The sequence below is a fragment of the Euprymna scolopes genome, chromosome 27 (genome assembly GCF_053919585.1).
Source record: "Euprymna scolopes isolate OS-2025 chromosome 27, ASM5391958v1, whole genome shotgun sequence".
Taxonomy (NCBI): Eukaryota; Metazoa; Mollusca; class Cephalopoda; order Sepiida; family Sepiolidae; genus Euprymna; species Euprymna scolopes.
In genome coordinates, this window is record NC_136508.1 from 50,018,334 (window position 1) to 50,045,562 (window position 27,229).

The 27,229-nt window shown below is 34.4% G+C and overlaps 1 protein-coding gene across 4 annotated transcripts in view; it reads right to left on the minus strand.

Moving 5' to 3' along the window:
- The window catches only part of LOC145248848 (serine/threonine-protein kinase SIK3-like), a 373,744-nt gene that overhangs the window by 66,950 nt on the left and 279,565 nt on the right, over positions 1-27,229 (minus strand). For all 4 annotated transcript variants that reach the window (XM_080110571.1, XM_080110569.1, XM_080110570.1 and 1 more), the window contains exons 3-5: positions 12,602-12,665; positions 8,531-8,692; positions 2,115-2,239 (exon numbers count right to left, since the gene is read on the minus strand). In XM_080110571.1, coding sequence (XP_079966697.1) covers positions 2,115-2,239; positions 8,531-8,692; positions 12,602-12,665 — 351 coding nt within the window. The remainder of the gene's footprint in view (positions 1-2,114; positions 2,240-8,530; positions 8,693-12,601; positions 12,666-27,229) is intronic.

Below are 27,229 nucleotides of genomic sequence, written 5' to 3' on the forward strand. Positions count from 1 at the left end.
GACCTACTGCAGGTGCATTTTGTTGAATTCAAGAATTTTTATGTCACAAGGCCCTATGGCGTAAAGGATATATGTGCTAAGTATAATCAGTTTTAAGTGACAATCTTCTAGAAGTTGAAGGTTCAAGTCTCACAACAAGTGATAGTACGCATACCAGTACAAATTATTTAAAACTTCTAAGACATAGCTGACAGAACAAGATCAAGCTACCCCAATGGATTAAATAAAGGATGTCATTTGGAATTCTGTACAGATTCCTGAGTTCACCATGATGCACCTGAAGAAGATCGGAGATTACATCCACCAAAACATGATGAAAATATCCAAGATGAGAACAGGAGTCCGAATAATACAAATTATCAATCCTAGTCTAAAAAACATCAGAAACATTATATCAAATCGTTACAGACCCAAATTATAATAGAAAATGGAAATGACTCGAAGCTCTTTTGGTTTCATATAAACATCGCACAATTTGAATTTTAACGACTATGGTTTGTTGGAAAAAAAAAAAAAATTCCTTTTCAACATTCACTAATAACAATGTTAAGTGTTCAGACATTATGTTGAACAAAGATGGCGGCAGTAAATCAAATCGGCAAAGAATAAGTGCAGTCACAATCTCAAGTGTTGACTAATTCTTAGTAACAAAGATGGCGGTGAAGAATCAATGCAGTCACAATTCAGTTGTTTTAAGACAGAGGTTGAATTGAATTCAAAATTTGATATTCTTTATAATAAAGTTGGAGGCTTCTGATTGGTTGATTGTCCTAACTTTAAGTTAAAGTAAGATCCTCAGAATCATTGGGGTCATATCCTCACTGCCAATCAAAAACATTTTAACAAACAGCCATTGTGCCAATGTAAAAATATACCTGAAGAAGTTAGATTACATTGGCCGAAACGTTGTGAGAATAAGAACAAATACGAGAACAGTAGTCAGAACAATCCAAATAATTTATGATTGAAAAGCATTGAAATCTTTCAATATTGTCATTTATTCACTTTGCCTTGTCTCGTACCCAACAGTGTTTTTCTACAAAGAGAGAGAATGAAGAGAAGAGAGAAAGGGAACTCTGTCATCGTATACTATAAATTCTCAGCTAAAAAAATTAAGAAATGATACGAACCCGAATTTGTACAAAAATGGAAATAACTCGGCGCTCTTTCTATTTCATAAAAACGTAATGAGTAAGAGACGACGAACTGGAGTTTCATTCTATACTCAAAAGCAACTTTATTTGTCATCTTCGTTAGTAGCACGTACACGAGAGAAACGGGTTAGTAGGTTGAAATGTTCTTGTGTAAGAATAGATTTAATATGTTGCTGGCTTGTTGCGGAGAGAATAGTTCTGTTTACACGTGTTTATAGCAAATAGTCTTCGGAACAAAGGAGGCCGGTTAAAGGAGAAAGAAAGAGCAAAGTCTTCAGTGTGTTTCAGGCTAATGTCTGCTGCCAGCTGAGGCCAGCGAGAAAGAGGAGTAAGGGTTTCAGATTACGCCTTTCATGTACTCAGTCATGTGATTGAGAGCTGGCTTGTGATTGGACAAGCCAGAGAGAAAATGGATTTCAAATCTCGAGCCGCGAGAATTAGCTCCTGCCTGTGATTGTAGCAAGTTTCGGCTACTAAAAATGTCATACAATTTGAATTCTTAACAACTATGGTTTGTCGAATAAAAACAAAAAGAACTAGCAAAAACATTCTTTTTCACCATTCACCAATAACACATGAATAAGGTTGGAGATTACATTGTTGGAAACGTTGTGAGAATAACAACCAAGATGAAACAGTAATCGTAATAGTACAAAGTATTAATCCTCATCTAAATTTTTTTTAAATATTTAAAAAAAAAAAAAAAAAAAAAAAAAAAAAAAAAATATATATATATATATATATATATATATTTTTAAATATTTAAAAAAAATTTTTAAAAAAATATATATATATATGTATTTTTTTTTTTTTTAAATATTTAAAAAAAATTTAAAATATTTATAAAAAAAAAAAATATATATATATATATATATATATATATATATATATATATATATATAACACAACGGACTAGATATTAGATATGTAAATGAAAATAAATTTATGGATGCAGCTTACCCAAACATCAACCTTGGGTGCATCATATTCTCGACCTTCAAATAATTCTGGAGCAGCATATGGAGGGCTGCCACACCAAGTCTTCAGACAAGCCCCAGGTTTAAAATAATTACTGAATCCAAAATCTAAAAAAATAAATATAAAAAATAAAATGAATAATAATACAAAATCCGAGTTTTACTATTTTTTTTGTAAATTTTATTCACTTTAGCTGTCAGTGAAAGAAAAAAAATTAGCACATCATTTTTATTTTTTTTAAATAAATAAATGCAAATCTTTTTTATTTCATCACATCTACATTAGCATCAAAACTGAATGACCGGCACATAACTCTTAGCATACTTGATCTGCATAACTATTTTTTTAAACAGCTTATAATAAATTAATCTTTGGTGTTATTCATTTGTAATTTTACACTCCTATTTTCCTATACACATACAATAATTTGGACGATATTAACAGTAATTAAGATAATTTTTAAAAAAAAGGATAAAAAATATTATTAAAATATGCTAAATTTCAATTTCTTTTTAATGTTGAATAATGAGGGTCAGGCAAGCAAAGATGAGAATTTAAGTAATAAAACTCCTGAACACTGCCAGACAGTTACAGCGAGTGAATAGAAAGAGATCGACCTGGATTCTGACCTCTGACGCAAGAGAAAAATGTCAACATAAAGAATGGAAAACAGAATTATGAAGAATGTAGGCAAGTTTGAACAAAAAACTTAGTGATTGCTGAGAGACCTGCGTTGACCACATTCTGCCACTGCCCCATCCTCTCTCCTGCTTCACGCCCCATGCCCATTTGTCAAATAAAAGTGGCTTTTTCATAACTAAAGAATTTATCATTTACTTGATAAAAACAGCTTTACTTAACAGACGCAATTTGGTGTCTGTAAGAAAACAGTCAAAAGGAAAAACAAACAGGCATCGAATGAATATACACCCATATATAAAATTAAGACTTTAAGCTTAAGCTTTAAAACATTTTCTAGAATCAAAAATCATTTATGGACTTCGGTCAAAATTGGAATAAGGATTCTACACATAAGGTTTAGGAGCATTATATTTTGATTCTATCTTTGTAAAAAAACATAAAAGTGGTGCATAATTGTTCTGTTAATTAATTTTACTGGTAAATTTTCAGATTAGGTCCACCTCCACAATTTTCTTTTAAATGGTAACTTTTAAAGGTTTTCGGCCACGTTGAATACGAAAATCGCCTGGAAATTTTGCAGAAATAATTAGTTATCGAGATATAAAAAGTTGTATTATGCATTGTATTCTTTGGCGGCCATCTTTGTTACGCGCGTAGATTTGTTTATGGCGCACGCGCGTAAAAACGATGGGCGCCAAAGATTGCAATACATAATACAACTTTTTATATCTCGATAACTACTTATTTCTGCAAAATTTCAATGCGATTTCCGTATTCAGCATAGTAGAAAACTTATAAAAGTCGTCATTTAAAAGAAAATTGTGGAGGTGGACCTAATCTAAAAAAATACCATTTTACCTTTCCTGGGATGGGTTATTCTTCTAGTAAAGTTATAAAAGTATGTTTTTCAAAGTCAGAATTTTTTTTTTTTTTTTTTTGATTAGCATGTAAATTCTTTCAAGAGGGTCTCATAATTTAAAATTTTTTTTATTTTTTTACAAATTAATTAATTAATCAAAAAGATTAAATATTAATAAACAGGTTAATTATAACTAAACTGGACTTTGACAAAATTATTTAAAAAAATATACATCTATGAAATCAATTCACAAACAATCAATATGGAACATAAGTTGTGTGACTGCATACATTCGCTTGATATACACCATAATCATGTTTAAACAACAGTTTTCATTAGATCACCGAAATTAAGCAACGTTTAGCTTGGTCAATGCCAGATGCGTGACCATTTGGGAATACCAGGTGCTGTATGTAGATGGAAATCGACACCTGCCTGCCAGAATTGCAAAAACAATGTTGTCATCTCCCTTAACTGGAACATACATGCGACTAAGAATTTACATTCCTATGATACTTCTTCCTCCAGAAGAAGTTGGTTCAACCCGACTAGGGTAAATGCTGCTGGCATATATATATATATATATATATATATATACACACACACACTTCTGTTTGACAACATAAATTGAAATTCTGGCCAAATGTTAAACTTGACCAAGCTTTCTATATTTAAGATCATAGTAGATGCAAGACATCATTGGCTACAATATGGACCTAGTAATTAATCTCTTCACTGAATAAAACCGAAATTATTACCAAAAGTGTGGCTTTTACCTTTTCTTTGAAGTTAAAAAATAAAAGCAGTTCTAGATAATGATCAATATTTTGACCAATTTGGTGATGATGAATTCCATGTAGATTATCGAGTTCAACAAAATGCACCTGAAGAAGGTGGGAGGTTAAATAGACGAAAACATTGTGAAAATAATGAGAACAGTAGTGTGAACAATCCAAATAACAAATTATCAATCCTCATCTCAAAGATTCAGAAACAGGTTTCAGAATTTCTGTTCTCAACTCGTTGGATATATAGCAGGTGATCCCAGGAATAGAAGCATTCGATAGGTTGCACAAATGCAAGTTAATTCTATTTATGGAATGCAAGGTTTCCTCCATTGTCTATTGGAGTGCATAATTTGACCAGAAATATGTGAGAGGATATTGATCAAAAGATCGAGACAATGGACAATGGGAAATATTAAACATTCCAGGATGAAAGAATTTTTAGATAAATCAACACAACAGAAAGCGAGAAACAGTCGGTCACAGAGCGAGGATAAACTAACACATTTTCTTCAGTGCCCCCCCCCCCACATGCCTTCACTGATGTCTACACCCGTCATAACTAAATTGAAACTTGTCAGTGTGGAATAAACAAAATATTTGCATAAATCAGCTGTGCTGTGTTTTATTCGTGGTCAGTGTTTATATATATATCATAGACCAGCGATAAAAGTCGATTTAGAAATTACATAGCCTGAAAAGCTCTTTGAACAACTGGCCACAGCGAATATATAACATTGTGAATGACAAGTATGTAAAACTATGACTCCATTTTTTATGTTATACAACTAATTGAAGTTGTTGAAAAACAAAACAAATGCAGAATAAGAGGTTAATGTAGTTTGTGTGAAGGATCGTTTAGTGTGTATATAAAAGAAATTTATGTTTTAATTAAATACAATGCACAGATGTAACAGATAGGCACAAACAGAAGCAACTTAAGATATAATAGTAGAACAAGCTAAGCAGTTTCGCCTTTATTGATTCAATACATGCGTATATACAGGATAGAACGATAAAGTTGTCACACTAAAAAAAAAAAAAACTACAGCTGTTTTTAAAAACTTTTATTGAAAAAATCAATTTGGGTAACCTGATTATATAGCTGCCTTTAGTCTCAATCACTGCCTTGATATGGGTCCGGAACTGAGAGCATGCGTTTTCCACAAGTGCCGGCAGATGGTGGCGATTAGGCTAGCTTTGGTGTTGTGGGAGGCTATCGTGGTGATGTTCTTGACATATAACCAAATGAAGTAGTCCAGTGGGTTCAAGTCGGGGGAGGAGAGTGTTCAGTTAGGGTTAGGGTTAGTGGTCAGTGAGAGAAGGGTACAAAGTCGTAGTACTCCTTCTGAAGTCAAGCCTGGGTCTCTTTGCACTTGTGGGCTGGCGCAGAGTCCTTCTGCCACACTCAGGGTCTGCCAGCAGCCACCTGATTGCACCAGGGGATCACCACCCTCTTCAGCACATCCAGATACATTTTATGTTGACTTTCAAGTCAACTTTGAAGATGTGAGGTGGCATGATATGAAACTTGAAACCACACCAAAGACCGTAACCATGAAACTTCATTGAGCTTTGCTCTTAAGCGTTGAACTATCCAGATTTGCAATTTGAGGGTGGTGGCAATAGTCCTGTTGTCATAATTTAGATCGGTAGAGAGCATGAGTTCTACAGCGGCACATCTCTGATCTCGCTTGTTCAACATTGTGTCACTTTAAAACATGAACCTTGATTCCAGTAAAGCAACTGGCGCTGACGGCATCCCAATTATAGTGTTAAAAAAGCTTCAACCAGAACTTGCTCCCATAATTACGGAACTGTTTAAGTGTTGCCTTAAGGATAAATGCTTTCCGACTCCCTGGAAAACATCATCAGTATGCCCTGTATTTAAGAATTCAGGTGATAAGTCATCTCCCTCTCAGTACAGACCAATAAGTCTCCTGTGTGATGAGTAAGTTGCTGGAATCCATATTAAATAGAGAAATAGTCAACCACCTCAGCAGAAATAACCTTCTTAGTGACACACAATATGGTTTTCGTTCTGCAAGATGTACCGCAGATGTGCTAAGGGTTATATCTCACAGGATTAGTGAATCTCTTGACAAAGGCTTCCTTTCTAGGGCAATTGCTCTTGACATATCAAAGGCCTTCGACAAGGTATGGCATAAGGGCCTACTTCACAAGATTTCCGGCTACGGTATAACTGGAAATGTTTTCTCAATCATTAAATCATTTCTCTCTGATAGGCTCATAAGAGTAGTGGTCGATGGGCAAAAATCAGAGGCCTTCAGTATTAATGCTGGAGTCCCTCAAGGGTCAATCCTGGGCCCAACTCTCTTCTGATCTACATCAATGATCTCCCTAAACACATACTTAAATCATTCGTTGACATCTATGCTGATGACACGACCATCTACAGCAACACATCAAAGGCTGTAAATGACAAAGTTCTCTCTGATTCTCTCCGCTCTGATCTCGAGCGCGTGGTTCAGTGGGGGAAGACGTGGCTGGTTACCTTTAATGCATCTAAAACCAAACTCCTATCTTTACATCATCAACGCTTTGATCCCCATCTGGCATCAATTGAAATGGATGGCTCTCGTCTAGGAGAAGTCCCATGTTTTGACAAGCTTCTGGGTTTGTCCTTTACTCCTGATCTGAAATGGAACACGTACATCAAATCTGTTGCCAAGGTCGCTGGAAAGATGGTGGGATCCTTCTACTGCTTCAGAAGATATCTCACTACTGATGCAATTCTCTATCTATATAAAAGCCAAGTATGTCCAAGGATGGAATACTGCTGCCATATCTGGGCAGGAGCTGCTAAAAACAGCCTATCCTGCCTTGACAGAGTACAAAATAAACTTTGTGGCTTAGTGGGGGATGCCCTGCAACCTCTCTCCCACAGAAGAGACGTTGCGAGCCTATCCTGGTTTTATCGTTATTTCCATGGCAGGTGCTCATCTGAACTCCAATCTCTGGTCGCCCCTCGCCAATCTTTCACGAAAAATACCCATCTAGCTGAATCCACTGTGAAAAATTTTCCCCACTCTTTATCTGTGCCTAAATCAAAACGTACATTCCATGAACAAAGCTTCTTTCTTAGAACTGCACGCCTGTGGAACTCTCTTCCGTCAGCCTGTTTCCCAACTGACTCCGACTTCGATGTCTTTAAGTCCAACGTTAACAAATTCCTAATGAAACGCCATCTTAAGTAAACACTTCACTAAATCTCCACACTAACGTACTGTACTTGCAATAACCCTTATCTCTAAGTGGCTTCCTGGCCTTGATAAGTGGTGACCACCGTGTAAAAAAAAAAAAAAAAATGATAGGAGGCTCCTTCAACTCTAATAGTTTCTTCCCTCAAACTGCTCGACTTTGGAATTCCCTCCTGGGTCCCTGCTTCCCCTGACTGTACTAACATGAAGAAATTTAAATGTAATGTGAAAAAAAGAAGCAGAAAAAAAAAAGAATCAGAAAAAAAACAGAAAAAGAAACAAAACCCCCTGAAAAAAAAAAAAAAAAAAGAAATAAAAGAAAAGAGAAACAGAAGAATGAAACAGAAAAAATAGAAAGAAAAGAGAAACACAAAACAGAAAAAAGAAAACAAAAGAAAAAGAAATAAAAAAACGAAATAGAAATAAAAATAGAAATATAATAAATTAAAAATAGAAAAAAATTAACAGAAAACAGAAATACAAAAAAAAAAAAAACAAATAGAAGAAAAAAAAGCAGAAAAAAAAAGGAACAGAAAAAAACCCAGAAGAAACAGAAAGAAAAAAATCCCCCCCAAAACAGAAAAAAAGAAACCGAAAAGAAAAAAGAAACAGAAGAAAGAAACAAGAAAAAATAGAAAGAAAAGAGAAACAGAAAAAACAAAAGAAAAACAGAAAAAAAGAAACAAAAGAAAAAGAAATAGAAAAATGAAATAGAAAGAAAAATAAATTAAAAATAGAAAGAAAAATAAATTAAAAATAGAAATAAAAATAAAAATAGAAATAGGAAATAAAAAGAAATAGAAAAAAATTTTAAAAAAGAAAAAAGAAATAGAAAAATAAAAAATAAAAATAAAAAAGAAATAGAAAAAAAGAAGAAGAAAGGTTACTGACCAGCAATTTTAATGTTCAGATTAGCGTCCAGGAGGAGGTTTTCAGCCTTTAAATCTCGGTGGACCACATGATGTTTGTGGCAATAAGAAACAGCAGCAACGATTTGTTTGAATTTCTTTCGGGCTTCTTTCTCGTTCATTCGACCATGCGCCACTAAATGATCTGTATAAATAGAAAAAGGATGACAAATCGAACTTCATAAGTAATGTGGAATAGAAACGTCAAAATACATTTAAAAAACGGAATCGTTTTCTTTATGTTAGTAAGTTGCCTTCTTTCAACTATCATTGATTTTATTGATTGCTGTCAACATCAAATGGCTGACCACTATGCTCATCATCTTCAAAACTCTTGTCGCTGCCACGAAATTTCTTAAACCATCGTGCTGTGCATTCAGTAGTGGTTCCTGGGCCAAATGCTTCATCGATATGGTGAGCAGTTTCAGCATCTTTTCGACCTAGCTTAAATTGAAATAAGAAAATTGTGCAAATTTGCTTTTTATTTTTTCCATCTTGTATTTCACTTTCTGAAAAGACAAAACTCTTTTAAACTTATTGAAATTTAAATGATTAGATAAAGCGAAAAACGCTCTTTAAAATGATATGTAAAGTAAAGGTATTATAACGAATAGTTATGTGAAAATACATCATTTGAAATCAAAATTAAAGATTCTGCCAAAACTTTCTGGTCAACCTAATAATATTCATTTTAGTTACAACGGTGTTCATCAACTAAAAAAGAAATGAAAGTGGGGGAAAAAGCCAACAAAAAGTTCTAAAATTAAACCCAACAAAAAATTAAAAAAATAAAGACCTAAAAAATAAAAAAGCAACAAAAAAAATAAAAATAAAATAAAAAACAGCAAAAACATAAAATCACTAAAAAAAAAAAAAAAAAAAAAAAAAAAAAATAGCAAAAAGAAAAAAAATAAAATAAAAAGACAGCAAAAAACCCCCAAACCCTAAAAAACCTAAGAAATAAAAAAGCAACGAAAAAATAAAAATAAAAAACAGCAAAAAAACATTAAATCACTCAAAAAAAAAAAAAAAAAAATAATAATAATAAATAAATAAATAATATCAAAAAAAATAAATAAATAAAATAAAATAAAAAGACAGCAAAAACTTCCAAAACCCTAAAAAAGTCACTCCCAAAATAAAAACCGCTAAATAGATAAATATATATTGGCGACTCTCTTTTGAACCTTGTCTAGGAGCGAGAGACTAGTGGAAGATGCACTAGCCCAAATATGACAATACTCCATACATGGGCGAATGGTGGCCTTATAGAGGTATAGGATACTTTCAGGCGTTAATAGCTTTCTAGCACGGTAGAGAGAACCCACCTTCTTCGCAGAGGTCCTGGCAATGTTCTCAATGTAATTGTTCCAACTCATGTTTCCTGTGAACGTTAGGCCGAGGAGTTTAAAAGATGTACTTTCAGATAAAAAGTCATTGGCCATTGCTATTGGTGGTAGGGAAGGTTTAGTGTAATTATTGAAGGAAACAAGTTTAGTTTTGGCAGCATTGAAGATGGCCATCCAATTTTGTCCCATTCCACTATGGATTGGAGGTCTTCCTCTAGTGTTTCTGCCATTTCTTTAGATACGTGTTCATTTGTTTTTGTGTCGTGTCTGTTATAGAGCGTGGTGTCGTCAGCATACATACCCATCTCAGAGGTAATTTTGTCAGGGAGGTCATTTATGAATATTAGGAATAACAGAGGTCCAAGGATAGACCCCTGAGGCACTCCCGCATTTATATCATATTGTTTAGATGTACGACCGTCAAGGACAACCTGGATTTTTCTCTTATCTAAGGATCTAATTATGTTATGTATTCTTCCAGTGATGCCGTATGATCTGATTTTCTTGAGAAGACCCACATACCATACCCTGTCAAAAGCCTTAGATATATTTATAGCTACCGCTCTACCCTCCGCTTTGTCCAGTGACTGGTATATACCTTCTGAGATTACAGTTAGGATATCTGCTGTGGAACGGGCTTGCCTAAATCTATATTGTTAGTCAGTCAGAAGTTTAGCATCTGTAAGGTGATGGACTAGAGCTTGGTTAAGTATGGTCTGAAATATTTTGGCGAAAAGTGGGAGAAGGCTAATGGGACGATAATTTACTGGGTCAGTTCTTTCGCCAGAATTCTTGAAAACTGGCACTACAGAAGCAGTTTTCTAGCAGGCAGGAAAGCAAGATTCATTAAGGCATTTGATGTAAAGTTTGGAGAGGATTGGAGCTACTTCGGCGGCGCACTTTTTTAATAGCACAGCCGGGATGAGATCAGGTCCACATGCTTTTGCTGTGTCAAGCTTTCTTATGATAGCATGCACCTGAGCAGGGGTGATTTTCAGATTGTTTAGTGTGGTGTCTGTCCGGAAAGGAAAGTCAGGGAGGGGGTGGTTCACGTAATCTCTTTCATGGCTGTTGCCAGGTTTCCTTTTGTCTGCTTTTCATACCACTGGCTTTTTCTTTTTCACTCTTTCAAAATAAACAAGTAGTGATATCTAGTAACAAGTAGTAAGATTCTACATCAAAAAACAAAAATAGGTTTATGGCTTCAAAAATTTATACTACAAGGTTAGTTCCAAAAGTAAATCCTCCTTTTTTTTTCTTTTAATTCAAAAAGTTGAAGATCTACAAAGACAGAAGTGGCACCATTAATGCAGGCAATCTCTCATACTCCAGAATTTATTTTTCTACATAGTCATCACCATTCTTGATGCACTTTTTCCAGGAATTCAATGATGCATCTGTTTCTGACTCACATCCATGACAGGGGGTTCTTTCTTAGAGTCTTACATTGTCAATATCTGCAGCAGAAAGATGAAACTTTCAGGTCACGAATGCATAAGTTCAGACATAATAATGTGATCTGCAATCCCCTCTGATCCATTCGAGTGAAATGAGAAAATAGGAGGCATTACTTTCGGAAAGACTCTCGTATAATTGTCTGCTAGGATAAGGTACTTAGTAAAATTCTAAGTGACACTCTTCCAGAGGTTGAAGGTTCAATCTTCAGCGTGCAATAATACTGAGAATACAATTGGAAACTGTTTAGGACTTCTACTGTGTCATGGTGGATGATATGAGAGCATGTTAACCCAAAAAAGTGTTCCGCTCAAAATTCTGTGCAAATCCTGAGTTTGTAAGAAAAAATTCCTAAATTCAACAAGATACATCTGGAGAAGGTTAGAGGTTACATCAACCAAAATGTTGGCTTTGGACTTGAAAATTTAAAAAAAAATGTAAGAGTTAAAAAATGACTCCATAGTTAGGAGTCCAATTCACCTCAACTGACTACACACGTCTGATTGTTATTATAATAATTGTTCATTCGATACATTTTTGCTTTACTTTTTTGTTAAATACATAACTGATCCGGCATTATTCGGTAGTTTCATTTATTTACAATTTGTTTTGCTTTTCTTAATTTCTTTAAAAAAATACTTTGTCCAGTTTGGAATTACTTTTAACACTCAATCCAAGAGGTGAAGGTAACATATATACATTTTTTTTGATCATTATACTATCTTTTCTGGATTATCTTTTTTTTTTGGAGTGAAGGTGGTGTAGTGTCTGTTCTGTTGTCATGATATCATCCTCCCAAGTATTAATTACCTCCTCTATATTCTTTTTTTTTTCAGGGGTGGGAGTTCAGTTGTCATGACACCATCCTACAAGGGATTACTTTTTTTTTTTTTCTGGGAAAGAGGAGATAGTGTAGTATTTGTTATCATGAGACCACCTTCTCAGGCCTTATTATTAGAAGAGGGTGTAGTATATGTTTGTTCATCATCTATGCAAAAATATGTGATCAGATGGATGGATAATATTTTTGTTGGTAAGAATAATGAAAAAAAAAAAAAAGTCAGTGATTGCCCAAGTCATGCATTTAACAAAGTTGCCTCCCTTACAATATAAAAAAAAAAGTTCTTGTTTACATGCCATGTCAGTACATTATGTTTTCACCTGAAGTGCGTTGGTTTAAATAATGAACAGTGTAAATAAGCACTAAAAAGATAAAAAAAATAGACAAGGATAACATTTATAATATTTACCAAATATTTCTCCGCCACTCGCATATTCTGTGACCAGATAGATACGTCTTTCCGTTTCCAGAACCTTGACAAAACAAAAACAGTGAAAATATACAATTAGCAATGCTTACAAAAATAAATAAAAAATAAATTTTAGATATTGCTATAAAAAATAGGATATTTACAAAATATAAATTGATTGAAGATCCTTAATATATAAATCATCAAACTTTTTGAAATATAAGCATTTGCAGCTGAAATATAAAAAAGCTATTTTCACCCCCAAAAGTATTGAATCAACATTTTTTGTGTTTACATTGATAAATGTTTCTTTTTTTTTTGTTAAGATGGGGGGGGGGGGTGAAACAAAAACAAAATGATAGCAAACGTAGGGCGTGACAAGTAGACCAACAACAATTGCCATACCCTATTTGGACATCAAGAGGTGCTGCAGCGACTACCATTCTGCAAGAGCTTTTCCATCGTCACAGGCCTTGAACTAACAAGAGCATCCTTCCGCCTGCATTGGTGGAAAGATAACAACACCAAAGGCTCTTCCGGCACTGAAAGAGAACCTCTCAGCAGACTCTGAACTCCTTGGAAAGAGTGGATATGTATGGGACATAATCACATTGACACACCGGTTCCCGTCAGATCACCGAAGTTAAGCAATGTTGAGCCTGGTCATTACTAAAATGAGTAACCAATTTGGGAATTCCAGCCACTGTATGTAGGAGGTCGTAGGAGGAGCAAAAACCTAATGTTGTCATCTCCCTTGACAGGGATATACATGTGACTGGGAACTGCTTGTGAATTTCATACTCCCATGAAACTTCCTCCTTCAGAGAAAGCAGGTTAAACCTGAATGGGGCTAGTGCCGACATACACACACTCAACTGGGCCTGAACAAAGGTTACAAAACACGGGACAACCTGCACAAGTGAGGCTATGTACAGGACGCTCACTGTCTCTGTGGCGCTGATGTGCAGACTATCGCACATATTTTCAGACTGTCCATCAAGCGAGGCATGCTCCAATGCAGAATGCCTTGGATACTACCTGACGATGGAGCTTGAGATGGAGTGAAATGCTATGATGATGATGATGATGATGATGATGATGATGATTGATAAGATTCTAGAAAAAAAAAAAAACTATTTGCTTTCCTGGTCAATTCCTGAAGCTAACAAAATTCAGCATAAAGGTGCTAAATCAAAGAATTTTCAACCAATGGAAATATTTCCAAACCTATAAAAATAACATACGTGGAAATAACAAGCCACTGCAAAGTTGGAAACTCCCATAAACCGAGAAAACCAGAGACTCTTAAAGAACGAAATGTAAACGAATATGAAAACAAAAAATGGTTCATGTTTATAAATGATTCAACACTTTCGCAAAATATTTAATTTAAACGGAAAGAAAAACTTGGTTGTTGAGAAGTCTGTTATAAATATTTTCAAGTATTTCTCCTAAAAATTATTAGATGTGAAAACACACTGGATCATTACATGTCAATTCTTACTGGAGAAACAAGAGTGTGAAATACAAATAATTCTAAACTAACAAACAACTTATCCTCGTGAAGTTCGCGGCAAATCGTTTGCAAAACATTTCAAAGTTAAAGTCCACATGTGAACACATACGACAAAGACAAGGCCATCAAGCCAGATACAGTAATATGGAAGAAGCCCGAAAGAACTGCACTCATTATCGACGTCACAGTTCCAAATTATTTTGGCCTTAATAGAGCTGAACGGGAAAAGATAACAAAATATCAGGACCTAAAAAATAATCCAAAAACGACATGGTCTCTGAAAGAAATAAACATTATACCGGTTGTGATAGGAGCAACTAGCCTAATAAAAAAAACCTTCAGAAATACTTAGAAGCGATCCCTGGAAGACCAAACTGTAACAAAATAAAAATAGCAGTCATAAAGGGAACAGTATCTATTCTTAAAAGAGCCCTCGGATATAAATTTAAATCATAACAGAATCAAGTGTTAGCTCCAGGAGAGACTAACCCCTTGATCTCTTAAAACTAACAAAAGTAAAATAAAAATAAGACGAGAGAACTTGAATGCTTACCTGATACTATCCTCGAGCGTCTCCGTACAGGCGTTTGTCAGAACAACCTAGCATGGGGATACTTTTTTTCCCTAGAATTAAACCCTGACCAAATATTCAAAATCACATGGTATTTGCAACCCAAATAAGATCTCCTTTCTATGGCTAACCCACATTAGTTTTTACAAGGAATGGTGCACCTTCTCTAAGTGATGTTACCTCAAGTAATAGCATGAAGCTGGATACTCTACCAGACTAGATAAATTCTTGTCCTGGAATCCAGTAAGACCAAAATCAAAGATATACTACAACGTATGAAAATGGTTAATTGGGGAGAGGAAAATTATTTTCTCAATTTCTTTATTAACTCAGTGTTTGAGAGATAAAGAACTTTAATGGAACATTCGAATGTCTATGTATCTCATATAGAGTGCAAGTGTTAGCCCCTAGTAGTAGGCCCCTTGATTTCTGAAAATTTCGACTGAAGAAAAACAGAGAAACATTATTCTAGTGAAGAAACGGGCAGAGTATGTTCCACCTGTTCTAGCGACACCTTTGGCCAGGGTGACAAAGTGAAAGAACTCAATGACTCAAGTATCCACCCTTCAGCAGTTCATCCACATACACACACAATGTCAAATACACAAATATGCACATATTCACACAATGAACATTTTGATTTATAACTTCTATTCATTTAATCACTTTACCTAAACACATGTCGTATTTTGAACATTTTCATTGCTGTAAAAATAACTTATACTCTTTTACTTGTATAAAAATGTTTTGTGGTAAAATTTCGTTTGTCTCAATTTCTTTTTTTACAAAACTATTTATGTTTAGGTAGCACTTATTATGTGGTGATTATTTTAATGTGTAATTTTATTATATATATATATATATATATATATATATATATATATATATATATATATATATATACTAGCAAAAGTACCCATCGTTGACTGGGTTCAAAAACAGCCTACAGAAAATGGACTCTGATTTATGAAAGTATGATAGGTTATGAAAAGGAAGGGTTGTAAAGAGATAGCTTCGAATTTGGGGGTATCAAAACCAAAGCAAAATATGATGAAAGTAAAAATAAAATAGATAAACCCTATAATTTATTATACCATACCTGTTCACACTGAAACACTTATCACAATATTCTGTGGATCTATATTAAAAAACCTTGTTAAACTTTGTGACATATTTCCATTCTATGGAGGTCAGGCACGAACGAACACCCCATAATTTTATTATACAATACTTCTTTAAACTGAAACATAATTATCAAAGTATACTTACGCAGATAGATATGAAAAGTTTTTATTAAAGTTTGTGCCTATTTCCATTCTATGGAGGCCAGGCGCGCACTCAGATCCCACAATTTTATTATACCATCCCTATTTAAGTTAAAACATACTTATCAAAGTATTATTATGTACATCTATATCAAAAACACTTGTAAACGTTTTTTTTTAATTTTTAAATTTATTTCCATACTTTGTGGACCAGGCGTGAACGCAGACCCTACAATTTAATGAACCACCGTTCTGCCAGATCAAACATACCCATTGCTGTGTCTCGATACATCTTCTATCATTATATGTAATCAGTTTTTTTTTAAATAGTCAACCATATAGGAGCCTATTCGTGACCAGACACACACACACACACACACAGACATTCAGCTTTATATTATAGATATATATATATATCTCTTTCACCTTTTTTTTTAATTTATTTTTTTAAATTATTTTACTGCAATTTCACACCAAATAAGGCACAGTGCGACTTGAATATAAAGGGTTACTATTTGGGACCAAATTTGCTAGGAATACTATGGAGGGAGTTGAGCAACAAGACATCTGTTTACATTGCATTTGAACTTTTGCATATCAGTACAGTTAGAGAAACAAGAATCTGGGTCTAGCAGTTCAAGGGAAGAAGCTATTTGAGTACAAGGTTTTCTAGCATTTAAGGACCTTTACAGTATAAGGGTGGAATTTTGCTGCTTGTCGGGTTAGGGCTGTGTTGCTCTATTAAAACCTAATTTTCAATAAGTTCTTTTGTTTTCACTAAAAATCAAATGTGCAAAACAGTCCAAAACTTGTCACCTGTAGCAGCAAATAAAATAATAATCTATTTTCTCTTGTGGGTCAATGTCTCACCCCTCTAACCAATCAGCTGGTGGAACGTATTGATTCATTTGTCCCCTAAGAAATTTTTTTTAACCCCTTTTGGGAATTACAGTCAGCCAGCAGAGAGAACCCAACCGGTGAGCAATACAGATCTTTCTCTCTCGCTTGCCACTGTCAACTGGACGCAACAATTCAACTCTTGCCATAGAAGCCGACAACTCACTGAGTGCTTTGGCACATCAGCCCTTGCTGAAGAAACGGCCTTCTTCCTGGCTGGTCTACTTCTTATATTGAATAAACCTTTTTGTTGTTTTGTTTTGTTGTTCTGTCTTTTGTGTTCACAAGTTTATAATTAGGAGAACATAAATTCTCTTTCCTAAAAATCCTTCATTTTCTTCTCCATTGTTGCAGTAGGTAACATTTTGTCCGATTTTATATTTGATCCCACAGTAGGTAACATTTTTATTGCTTTTAAAATACTTCTCAATATCACTGTTATATCATGGGATGCGTTGGGATCAATATAACAAAGTATCTTACCGCAGGGTGTCCAGCCTTCACGTGAGTATGTTTGCAGCACATGATGAAAGAATGTAATAATTATGAACAAATAAGGAAATCACTCGCGGTTACATAACGATATACGTTTATTATGGAGACACACGTAACAACAATTCAAACATAGTACATGAAAGGTTAGAAGTCCAAGTATGATAACTGGAACAAACGGGAACGATGCTCATTTCTCCATTTTTAAAGTCACTGTCTTTTCCCTCCACTGCCCACACTTTGGTTGTAGATCTCGTGAGAAATCTACAAATTTAAAGTTTAGGACTACGGACAATGGGGAGGCAATTTTGCCCAAAGAAGTAAAGAGTTACTCCTCTTGCATTATACTTTTGTATCGTCCTAACAATCACTCTCTACACATTTCGGTCACATTACTTCTAACACACCTCTCTATCCAACTGCTCCCTCTTTCCCTCATAATGTACAAAATTTTGCAACCGATTCAATAGAAAGAATGAGGAAAGAAAAAGAAACAGTACTCATCAAGTTTTCATGTTCTCTTTCGAACAACTATTAGCACAAATGAAAGCAATGTTTTTCTGTCAATTCAAATATTTGCCCTATCCCACTGACTCAATTGCTTCGATAATTATCTTCCTCCCATGGCGAGATGATATGACACAAGGATCAGAATGTGAGATTCCAAGAGTCAGTAACCCAAATGCAGAGTACTCTGGCCTGAAAAAAAAAATGCCTGGGTAGCACTGCCGATATTTTTCAATAGGGACGCCTCAGGTGATTAACAATAAATCAACCCCTTCCCATAGCGTGAGAAGACAAAGCCAACCGAAGACAAAAAAAGATTATATATAATGTCAGAACAGATACTACACTTTGTTGCTAAGCCGATTTTTTTACCACTACTAGTTTGGAGGGATACTGAATGTGCAAAGTTTTTAAGTGTATCTTGTGTAGTTTCTGAATTTTAGACAGACTCACTGCAAAAAATACAACTCCTATATATAAAAGACTAGCAGGGTTGCCCGGAACTATAAAAAATTAAATAAAATGTTAAATAATGTAAAATTGCTTCCTGCCTCTAAAAGAGTTTTTTCTCTCTCTCTTTTAAGTGAAGAGTAAAAAAACCAAAAAAAAACTCAGGAGGCCTCCAGAATGCTATTAAAAATGCCAAATAAAATAATGAGAGGTTTTGCCACTCTCCTTTCTGTACAGAAATGCCAATAGTTAAGAAGCGATAAATAAAATCCGGAGTTAGCATCTTCCAATTTGAAAATCTGCTATAACTCCAATCTGTGGTTGAATGGAGACAAAAATGGATGGTTCCATTCAATGCTGCCAAGATTAAGCCTGTTTCTTTCAATAATTACAAGAAATCTTAACCACTAATAGCTATGGCTAAAGATACATTACCTGAAAGTACTTCATTCAAACTCATCAGCTTAACGTTCACAGGAAACATGTTGGAACAGATACATTGAGAGCATTACCAGGGCTGCTACGAGGAAGGTGGGCTCCCTATACTGTGCTAGAAAAGTTACTTGTGCCTGAAAGTATCCTGTACCTCTATAAGGTCACCATTCGCCCATGTATGAAGTATTGTTGTCACATTTGGGCTGGTGCATCTGCTACTAGTCTTTCGCTCCTGGACAGGGTTCAAAAGAGAGTCGCCAACCAGATAGGTCCTGAGAATTGTCATCTAGGCTTCAGCCTCTGTCCCATCAACGAAATGCTGCATCCCTCTGTCTGTTTTACAAGTATTTTAATGGTGAATGCTCCAACGAACTAGAAGCCCTTGTACCCCCTCGACGTAAATACACAGGACAAACCCGACAAGCAGCAAAATCCCACCCCTACACAGTAGAGATCCCTAGATGTAAGAAGGCCTTCTACTCTAATAGTTTTTTTCCCCAGAATTGCTAGACTTTGGAACACCCTTCTGGGTTCCTGCTTTCTCAATTGTACTGACATGCAGAAGTTCAAGTGTAATGTGAACAGACATCTACATAGCAACCCTGCAACTTATGGCCCCAATAGTAGGCCTCTACATCAAAGTGGCATTGTGCCTTGTTTGCACTGGAAATGGAATAAGAAAAAAAAAAAACTTGTTTTCTGGGCTGTATGATTGCATGATAACATTAAAAATCTTGTTCTGTTCTTCATAACATTAAATTATAAGAAATGCATTTTTTTTTTTTTTTTAATTTTAGATATTATTTTTCCGAAGTTACGATGATTTAAAAAAAAAAAAAAAAAAATAACAACTTTGCAGGAATGTGTTGTGTATTTTTGAAGTTTTAATCAGATATAAAAACGTACAAACATGCAGACAACTATCCTTTATAGATGGAAGTTTTGCTTATATACATGATTCACTAAGTTTTCATTTATTTTAATTGTGAATTACCGAGAAAAAAAAAAAATGAAATAAAATCATTAAAAATAACACAACAAAACAACTAAAAAAAAGAAACTAAATAAAGAAAAGAATTATTTAAAAACACTAAAACATGCAAAATAACACACATACACACAAACAAAACTACAAAAATAAAAAGAAATTTTAAATTGAGATCCAAACCATATATCCTTTAATAAATTTTTAAAAAAATATTCCCCCTCAAATAAGGGATATTATCGTCGATGTGTAAATAGGCAATAGGATAAGGGCCAGATTTATAAAATGACAACCTAGGTGGAGAATTGGGCTGCAATATATTTGTTCACATGCCATTTAAAGTCATGAATGGATAGAAAAACTGTGAGAATGAAAGGATCGATGAGAGAAACGCATCGTTTTTAGTTGGAAAATTCTTGTAAGTTAGATGTGTTTTTCTTCTTTTTGAAACCTACTAAACAAAACATAATAAAAAAACAAACAAAAAAAAAACGAAAACAACATTATATTTTCAAAACAGATCAATTAGAGGAACGCATCGGTTTTTTAGTTGGAAAAGTTAAATTCTTCTAAGACATGTTTTTCATTTTTTTACCTAATACCTTTATACCTAAACGAAACAAAAATAAATCCAAAACAACAACATATTTTCAAAACGGATCGATTAAAAAAACGCATCAGTTTTTCAGTTGAAAAAAAAGGATGAAGGGATGGAAAATTATGAAGACGTAAAAGAGACGAGCAGAGAAAATATGATCGGACATTTATTTTTGGTTTGAGTCTCAAACGGTTTCTTATTAATCTCATCCCCATGTTATAATTTAAGAAAAATAGAAAGTGGATTTTGTATTTACTTTCGACAACCTCGTAACTCTTGCTTTCCTTATTGCATCCTTTAGTTCTCATATTCCATGAACAATGTTTCAGACAAAGAGGCAAGAATTGCTGTTTTCTGGGTCAGAATCTATTCTATCTAACACTTGGTAAGATCTTGACCTTGAAGTATTATTTTCTTTTTTTAGCTCCTTACATCAAATGGTTTCAGGCCTTGTCTTGAGTGATTACCATAAAAAAAAAAAAAAAAAAATTCAAAAGCAAGCAGTCCAAAGAAAAAAGAAAATATTCTGGCATCTAAGGACTTCAACAGTGAAGGGGTAGAATTTTACCGCTTGACAGGTGCATTGTGGGTATTTTGGTTTTTTGAATTAATACTTTAACGGTACAGATTTTTATTGCTTAATTCAATAATTTATTTTTTATTTTTTTTATTTGTAATGGTTACCTGGAGAATTTGATTAATTATACAGAGTGTTCCAAAAACCTTGACAACATATCAAGTTCTCATATCTGCTCAGCTATGATTTGTAGTAAGATGAAAGTGGCGCCATTTTAAAACTAAATGCATTAAGTTTTTTGTAATTTTGCTATCGATTTTTTTAAAAATTTATTTTTAGCTACAGTAGTGGCATTCACTCAACTAGAAAAGAGGTTTTGTGTGTTTGAATATGCAAAAACTGAATCATGGACACAACGTGCCTCAGATCTCCATATTTCACACCCTGCAATTTTTTTTTTTTTTTTTTTGTGTTAATTTGTGAAAGGACTGATCTATGCATCTCCCATTCAAAGAGACGTGGATGAGCTAAGGGCCTGAATAAAGAGCTAAGATTAGAGCATGTATTTCAGCACTGAAAATTGATGTGTATTTTGGAAGGTTTGTTTGTTTTTTTAGTTGATTTGTTGAGTATTGCTGCACTAGCTGTTGCATTATTTTGTTTAGACCTATTTGTATAGATGTGTGTGTGGTTTGGATACTTTTCTTTGATTTAATTGAGATCATCGTGGTAAGTTATTGGATGGGTATGTTTCATTTCATGTTTACTTAAACTTAGATTGATATTGGGGGTTACAATTTTTCAGGGAGGTGTTTTTGAGTAGGACAGTTTCATGGAGTTTGGTTATGGGTAGATTTGCTTCTTTGGAGATTGGTTTTATTCTGAGTCCAAAAGTTTTGATTGTATTTTCTTTTTGGTTGAAAAGATGTTCATGATTTAGATTTAAAGTGCTATTGTGTGCTGGGTTTGTGAGGTTGGCTGTTAGTTTTGTATAGTAATTTAGACCAGGGTTTTGCACTTCTACAATATAGGCTTTCTACAGGGGAGGTTTGAAATGCTCCTAGTGTTAATTTTAGTCCGCAGTGGCATATTGTGTTAAGGGTTTTTAGATACGACTTTCTAGCAGATTGATATATAAAACTGCCATAGTCTATTTTTGATCTGATTAATGCTCTATATGGTTTGAGTAGTGTGTCCTTGTCAGTTCCACAATTTCTGCATTGCAATCATATCTGGTACAAAAAGTTCAGTCTATACCTGACTTATCCACCAAGTTCCAGTTTTTAATGTCTAACAGTCTTTGTTTTATGACCAATCAATGATGAGCACACCTGGATACAACATACAAAAACTAAAATTTCTCTCTCTGTGCTGGTTCGAGTTTGGCTGTGATTACTTGTTTCATTTTAAGAACAGTCGGGAAAATTTTTTCATCAACATTATCTTTGGGATACCTTCATAGATAAAAATCAGAATGGGGGCTTAAGATCTGGTAAGTGTGGGGCACATTCAGGATCCTACTTCTTACAGATGAAACCATTACCAGTGCCCCCTCCCCATTGATTTTATTAACAACTAATGGGGAGAAGGGAGCTCACCCAGCCTTGCTCGGTTGTAAAATACAGTAAACATATTTTAATTTATGAGATTTCATATTTATGATTACAGAGCCAATTCTCTATTGAATATTATATTGTACCTAATACATAGTAGTTATTTCAAAAGATTAAAAAAAAAAAAGACTTATGTACCATCAACTAGAAGCAAAATCTAAGCATTTAGTGCTCCAGCTGCTTCCTTACTATTTGAGCTATCGACAGATTGTGAACCCTCTGTGATTCCTAATAAGGATCCCCTTGTCACATATGCGTCAATCCTTGATCACGGACTCCAATGTGACCAGTGTTTGTCCTTTGCTTCATCGGTTCGGTTTGTCACACTGGAAATGAATCGGTTTCATGCACCAAAAGAAAGACTGGGTTATATCTATTCTACTGGTTAATTCAAGATAGATATACACAATATAAAATTATATACAATTGTTCAGTTGTTGATTTCAACAAAACTCTACTGAGTCCTGATTAGATTAATTACTCACGGTTTTGCGGTGGTGACGGTTTGGGAAGAGGGGGGTGGGGGGTGGGGTGACCACCCTTCGATTGTATTTGATTTCTCTCGAATCTCAGCTCTTACTACAGATTTTTTCATGGGGACCCGTTTATGTAGTCAGGTCAGGGGTAGGTCGGGCTACCGCCTAGACCAATCACCACTGATTATGTCACCTCAGGGGAATCCCCTATTCCCTGTGTGTACCTGTGAATCTGCAAACTCTCTCCGGCCTGTTTCTCACGACCGAGAGTTAACCCCGTGACCTCTTGGTCAGGGTCGGTTATTGCACTCATAAGCATCGGAAAGTGACATCAATTTGTTGTTTTCACCAAACAATAAAATTTATAATCTTTCAGCAGGGTTAAATGCCATTGCTCGGGCATACAATAATACTTAACAATAAAACAATCATATCTGCCGGGTATTCTCCAATGTTTTGGGAGCGTTAACCCCCCCCCTCCCGTGGGGAGCCCAATCGCTCCTTATGTTGTGTAGTTGGGGTCTTTTTAAGATGATGAGGGTAAGATAGAGAAGACATTTATACAGTTCTGTAGATTCTTCACATAGTGACTGAGAGAGAATCATCAGCTCTTTTATCACAAAAGGAAAGGGCAACTCATTACTTATGATGAGTTATTCAAAGTTCATTAAAGATGAGTGGGAACAAAGTTCATTAATAATGATTTCACATTATCTTCAATTTGGTAGAAAGACGACACGAAGACGGCAGTTACAAAAATATGAGATGTTCTTTTATTCCATTTGACCAGTCAAAATGATGATCGCATCCAGGAATTCAAAGTTTTTTCTACATGTTTAAAACTTTCCCCTTCGCTTCTAAAGGGGGACCCTCCTCTGATTCGATCTGGACTCAACTCTGGCTGTTCAATCTCACTAGCAAACTATATTGAGAATTCATTTTCTGCTATGACGTCATGTATGGCTTCAAAATGTGCCACACACACGTGGAAACTCACGTGGCCTAAACATGTGTAGTTCGCACAGGTCCAAACCATTTCTGCAGACAAAGAATTCTTACTAACCTATTTTTAGACCTAACTTATTTTTCAATATGGTTTTAATTTGCTATTGTTCGTTCTTCTCAATGACCTTATTTTAATACAGTTTTCATAAAAAGGATTGAACAATTAAAATTCCTTTTCCAACAACATTTCTAAACTATTTTATGTGAAACTGAACAATGCCAAATTCCTTTCTGAATCTATTTCCGAACCTTGATTACAAGGTTCGAATCTCGGTCTATCTAATGTTTTTCTTACTTACAAGAAAAGGTTCCCCTTTTCTTGTAACACGTAGGACGGTCAGGTCACAAGATAGCTAAGAAAGAGTTAAAGTTAAACTACTTCAAGCTATGAATTTGTGCATGTGCAAAAGTAATAAAAACATGTTCGCAAGTTGAAATGACCATTTTGCATTTCAACTTTCCATCAAAGGTAATTCTGATTCATCCATCTAAAAGATTTTACTTGCTATAAACCATCCTTGATATATGACTAGCCTGGATACCTTGGTGTTTGGAGATGTGCATTGAGGAACAAAAATAGAAAGAAAAGAAAAAGTGGTAGTAGGTAGGTAGGATCGAACCCATACTGCGAAGGAGGAAAAGAACGTAAAAAAAAAAAAAAGTGACATATTTGCTGTTGCGTCCATCGCCAAACCAGAAGTGGCAAAGGTTTAAATTAAGGCTAGTCAATCAAAAAGAGAAGATGACATTTGAAAATACCAACGAAAAAGTGACCCCTCCCTGTAGAAAAGTGCCCAGTTGAGGGTGAAGGAAATGATGTTCTTAGCCACTTTTCCGATATTTGTCGTCCAAATGGGCAAGCTTCAAAACGATCGTGAAAGTCCAAAGGGTCAAGCTTCAAATCTTGTGAAAATCTATCGCCTCTGTTGAAAGTTTTAGCCAGACATACAAACGTACATACATTTATACAGGCAGGTGAGATTTATATTAGAGATTATTATTTCCTGTTAATTTCAATGTTATGTGGCCAGTAGATTAAGAGTTTATTGGTTAAATATTTTCACACAGACACACATACATCTGTTTCATTTATATAGATTCTGCGAGTGGCATTTTTTGCTGAGTCACTCATGTCTAATAAATGGAGCCATTAAGAATTGCAGAATTTTCTGGAAATAGACATTAAGGCCACATGATCTATGGTAATTCACACTTTCATCACTAATGTATCATTATTCCAACCTGTTTGCTAAACAATAATAACACGCAATTAAAAGAAACCCTCGGTCTCATTAGGCTGTCAAAAGCATTAGATTCTTCAGCAGATTATAACTGAACCATAATTTATATAAATAGAGAACATATTTGCAACGCAGAAAACAAAAACGTAAAAAGTATAAATAAATGTAATTTTTTTTTAAGAAAAACTTAGTCTAAAGGAGTATGAGTGACAATATCGCAATCGAGCTGTAATGTACAAGGTGCTCGTATTTCTACCTTATTGTTTGTATAACAGGTCTATCTTGTAGAACCAGACGTTCTGGCGTTTATTACTCTCTGCAAAATCCCCCCCCCCAAAAGTATGAGACATCTGTGGTCATTTTTATATGCACAATGGCATGGAAAATTCATTTCCCCCCCCTTTTTTTTGTCAAATTAGGTACATTTCTTTTTTTTCTTTTTTTTTCAAAATTTTTACTTTCAAAAATTTTGTAGAGAATCTTTGTGATATGCATGATGAACATAGTGAGAGATTCCATAGATGTTTCAGTGATGGAGAAACGTTTTAAAAAGAAAAATGGAGCTCTGCCATGTTGGCAGACTACTGTTGGAATATAAAAAAGGAGGATGGCATTCAACATGGGAAGGTTAAGAGGACAAACGTTGTTCAAACTGACATTTTTTTTTATTCATAACCAATAATAAGTGTTTTTCATTCATCTATATATTAATATGCTAATTCAGTTTGACAGTTATCATCCTGAACATCCCTTAAAGTAAAAATGGAATATTCCAAATCACACCAACTGTTATTAAACTGAATTCCCTTAGTATGAAAATGGAATATTTTAAAATGCCCAATAAACAATTGTTTCAAATGGTATATGGTGGGTGAACATCTCAATCCTAATAAGTTATCCTCAGCCAGTATATGGCGGGTGCAGATCACAATACTAATAAGTTAGTTATCCCCAGTCAATTATATTAAAATATGATTCATAGTACATGAAAACGGTGTCTAATCTACAAAACTAAAGGTCAGATTTAGTATCAGGATAATTTTCTTGCATCCAAATAGGTGTTATGTGGCATGTACTTTTTTTTTAAACACCTGAAATTTGTTGCACAGTGTTATTAGACATGGGAACATGAAATTTGCAGCACAGTGTAGTTACTGATCAATAGTTATAGAGGGAAACAAGTTTCAAAATTTTTTTAGATGAGGATTGATAATTTGCATCATATTGATTATCCAAACTATCATTCTCACTTTGCTTGTCATATGCAAAACGTTTTAGCTGATGTAATTTCCAGCCTTCGTCAGAATTTTTTAAAACTTGAAAACGTTCTAGTCTGACTTGAGAAGTTTGCTTTTATTGTTTTAAGGCATATCAGCCCTTTTTCGGGTTATTTAATGTCGAACCAGTAATTTGGGAAAAAAGTTTTTATTGTTCAGCTGTTTAAATCTTCAGATATTTATTCATGGTGTTTGGTTTGGTTTGGTTGTTTTGTAGAGGAAAATTGTGTAAAATTCAGATGCAAAATAACACTTTTCTGGAGATTGAAGGTTCAATCATCTATGTGGGCCATACTAAAGATACAATTATGACGTACTTAGGACTTCTACCCAGTTATGGCTGAGGGAACCAGAGCATGCTACACTCATGGATTAAATAAAGGGTTCCATTAAAAATTTTATGCAGATTCCGCCAGAAAGATTCTGCCAGACTTTGACAGAAAGATTCCGCAAGAGTTTGACACAATGCACATGAAAAGGGTCAGTTACATAACCAAAACATTGTAAAAATAACATTCAAGATGAGAATCCAAATTAGACTATTAAAATAATTGTACAATTAGAAACATTTTTAATGAAAAATAACTGCACTTGAAGAAGCTTGGAGATTACTTCAGGTGAAATATTGTGAACATAATGACCAAGATGAGACAATAGTTTGATTTGGTTATTTTATTTTATGGTATATCAATCCTTTTAGGATTATTTAATGCCGAATCTAGTCATTTTGTAAAAAGATTTTATGCTTCAAGTTCTTTATATCTTTAAATATTTATTTATGGT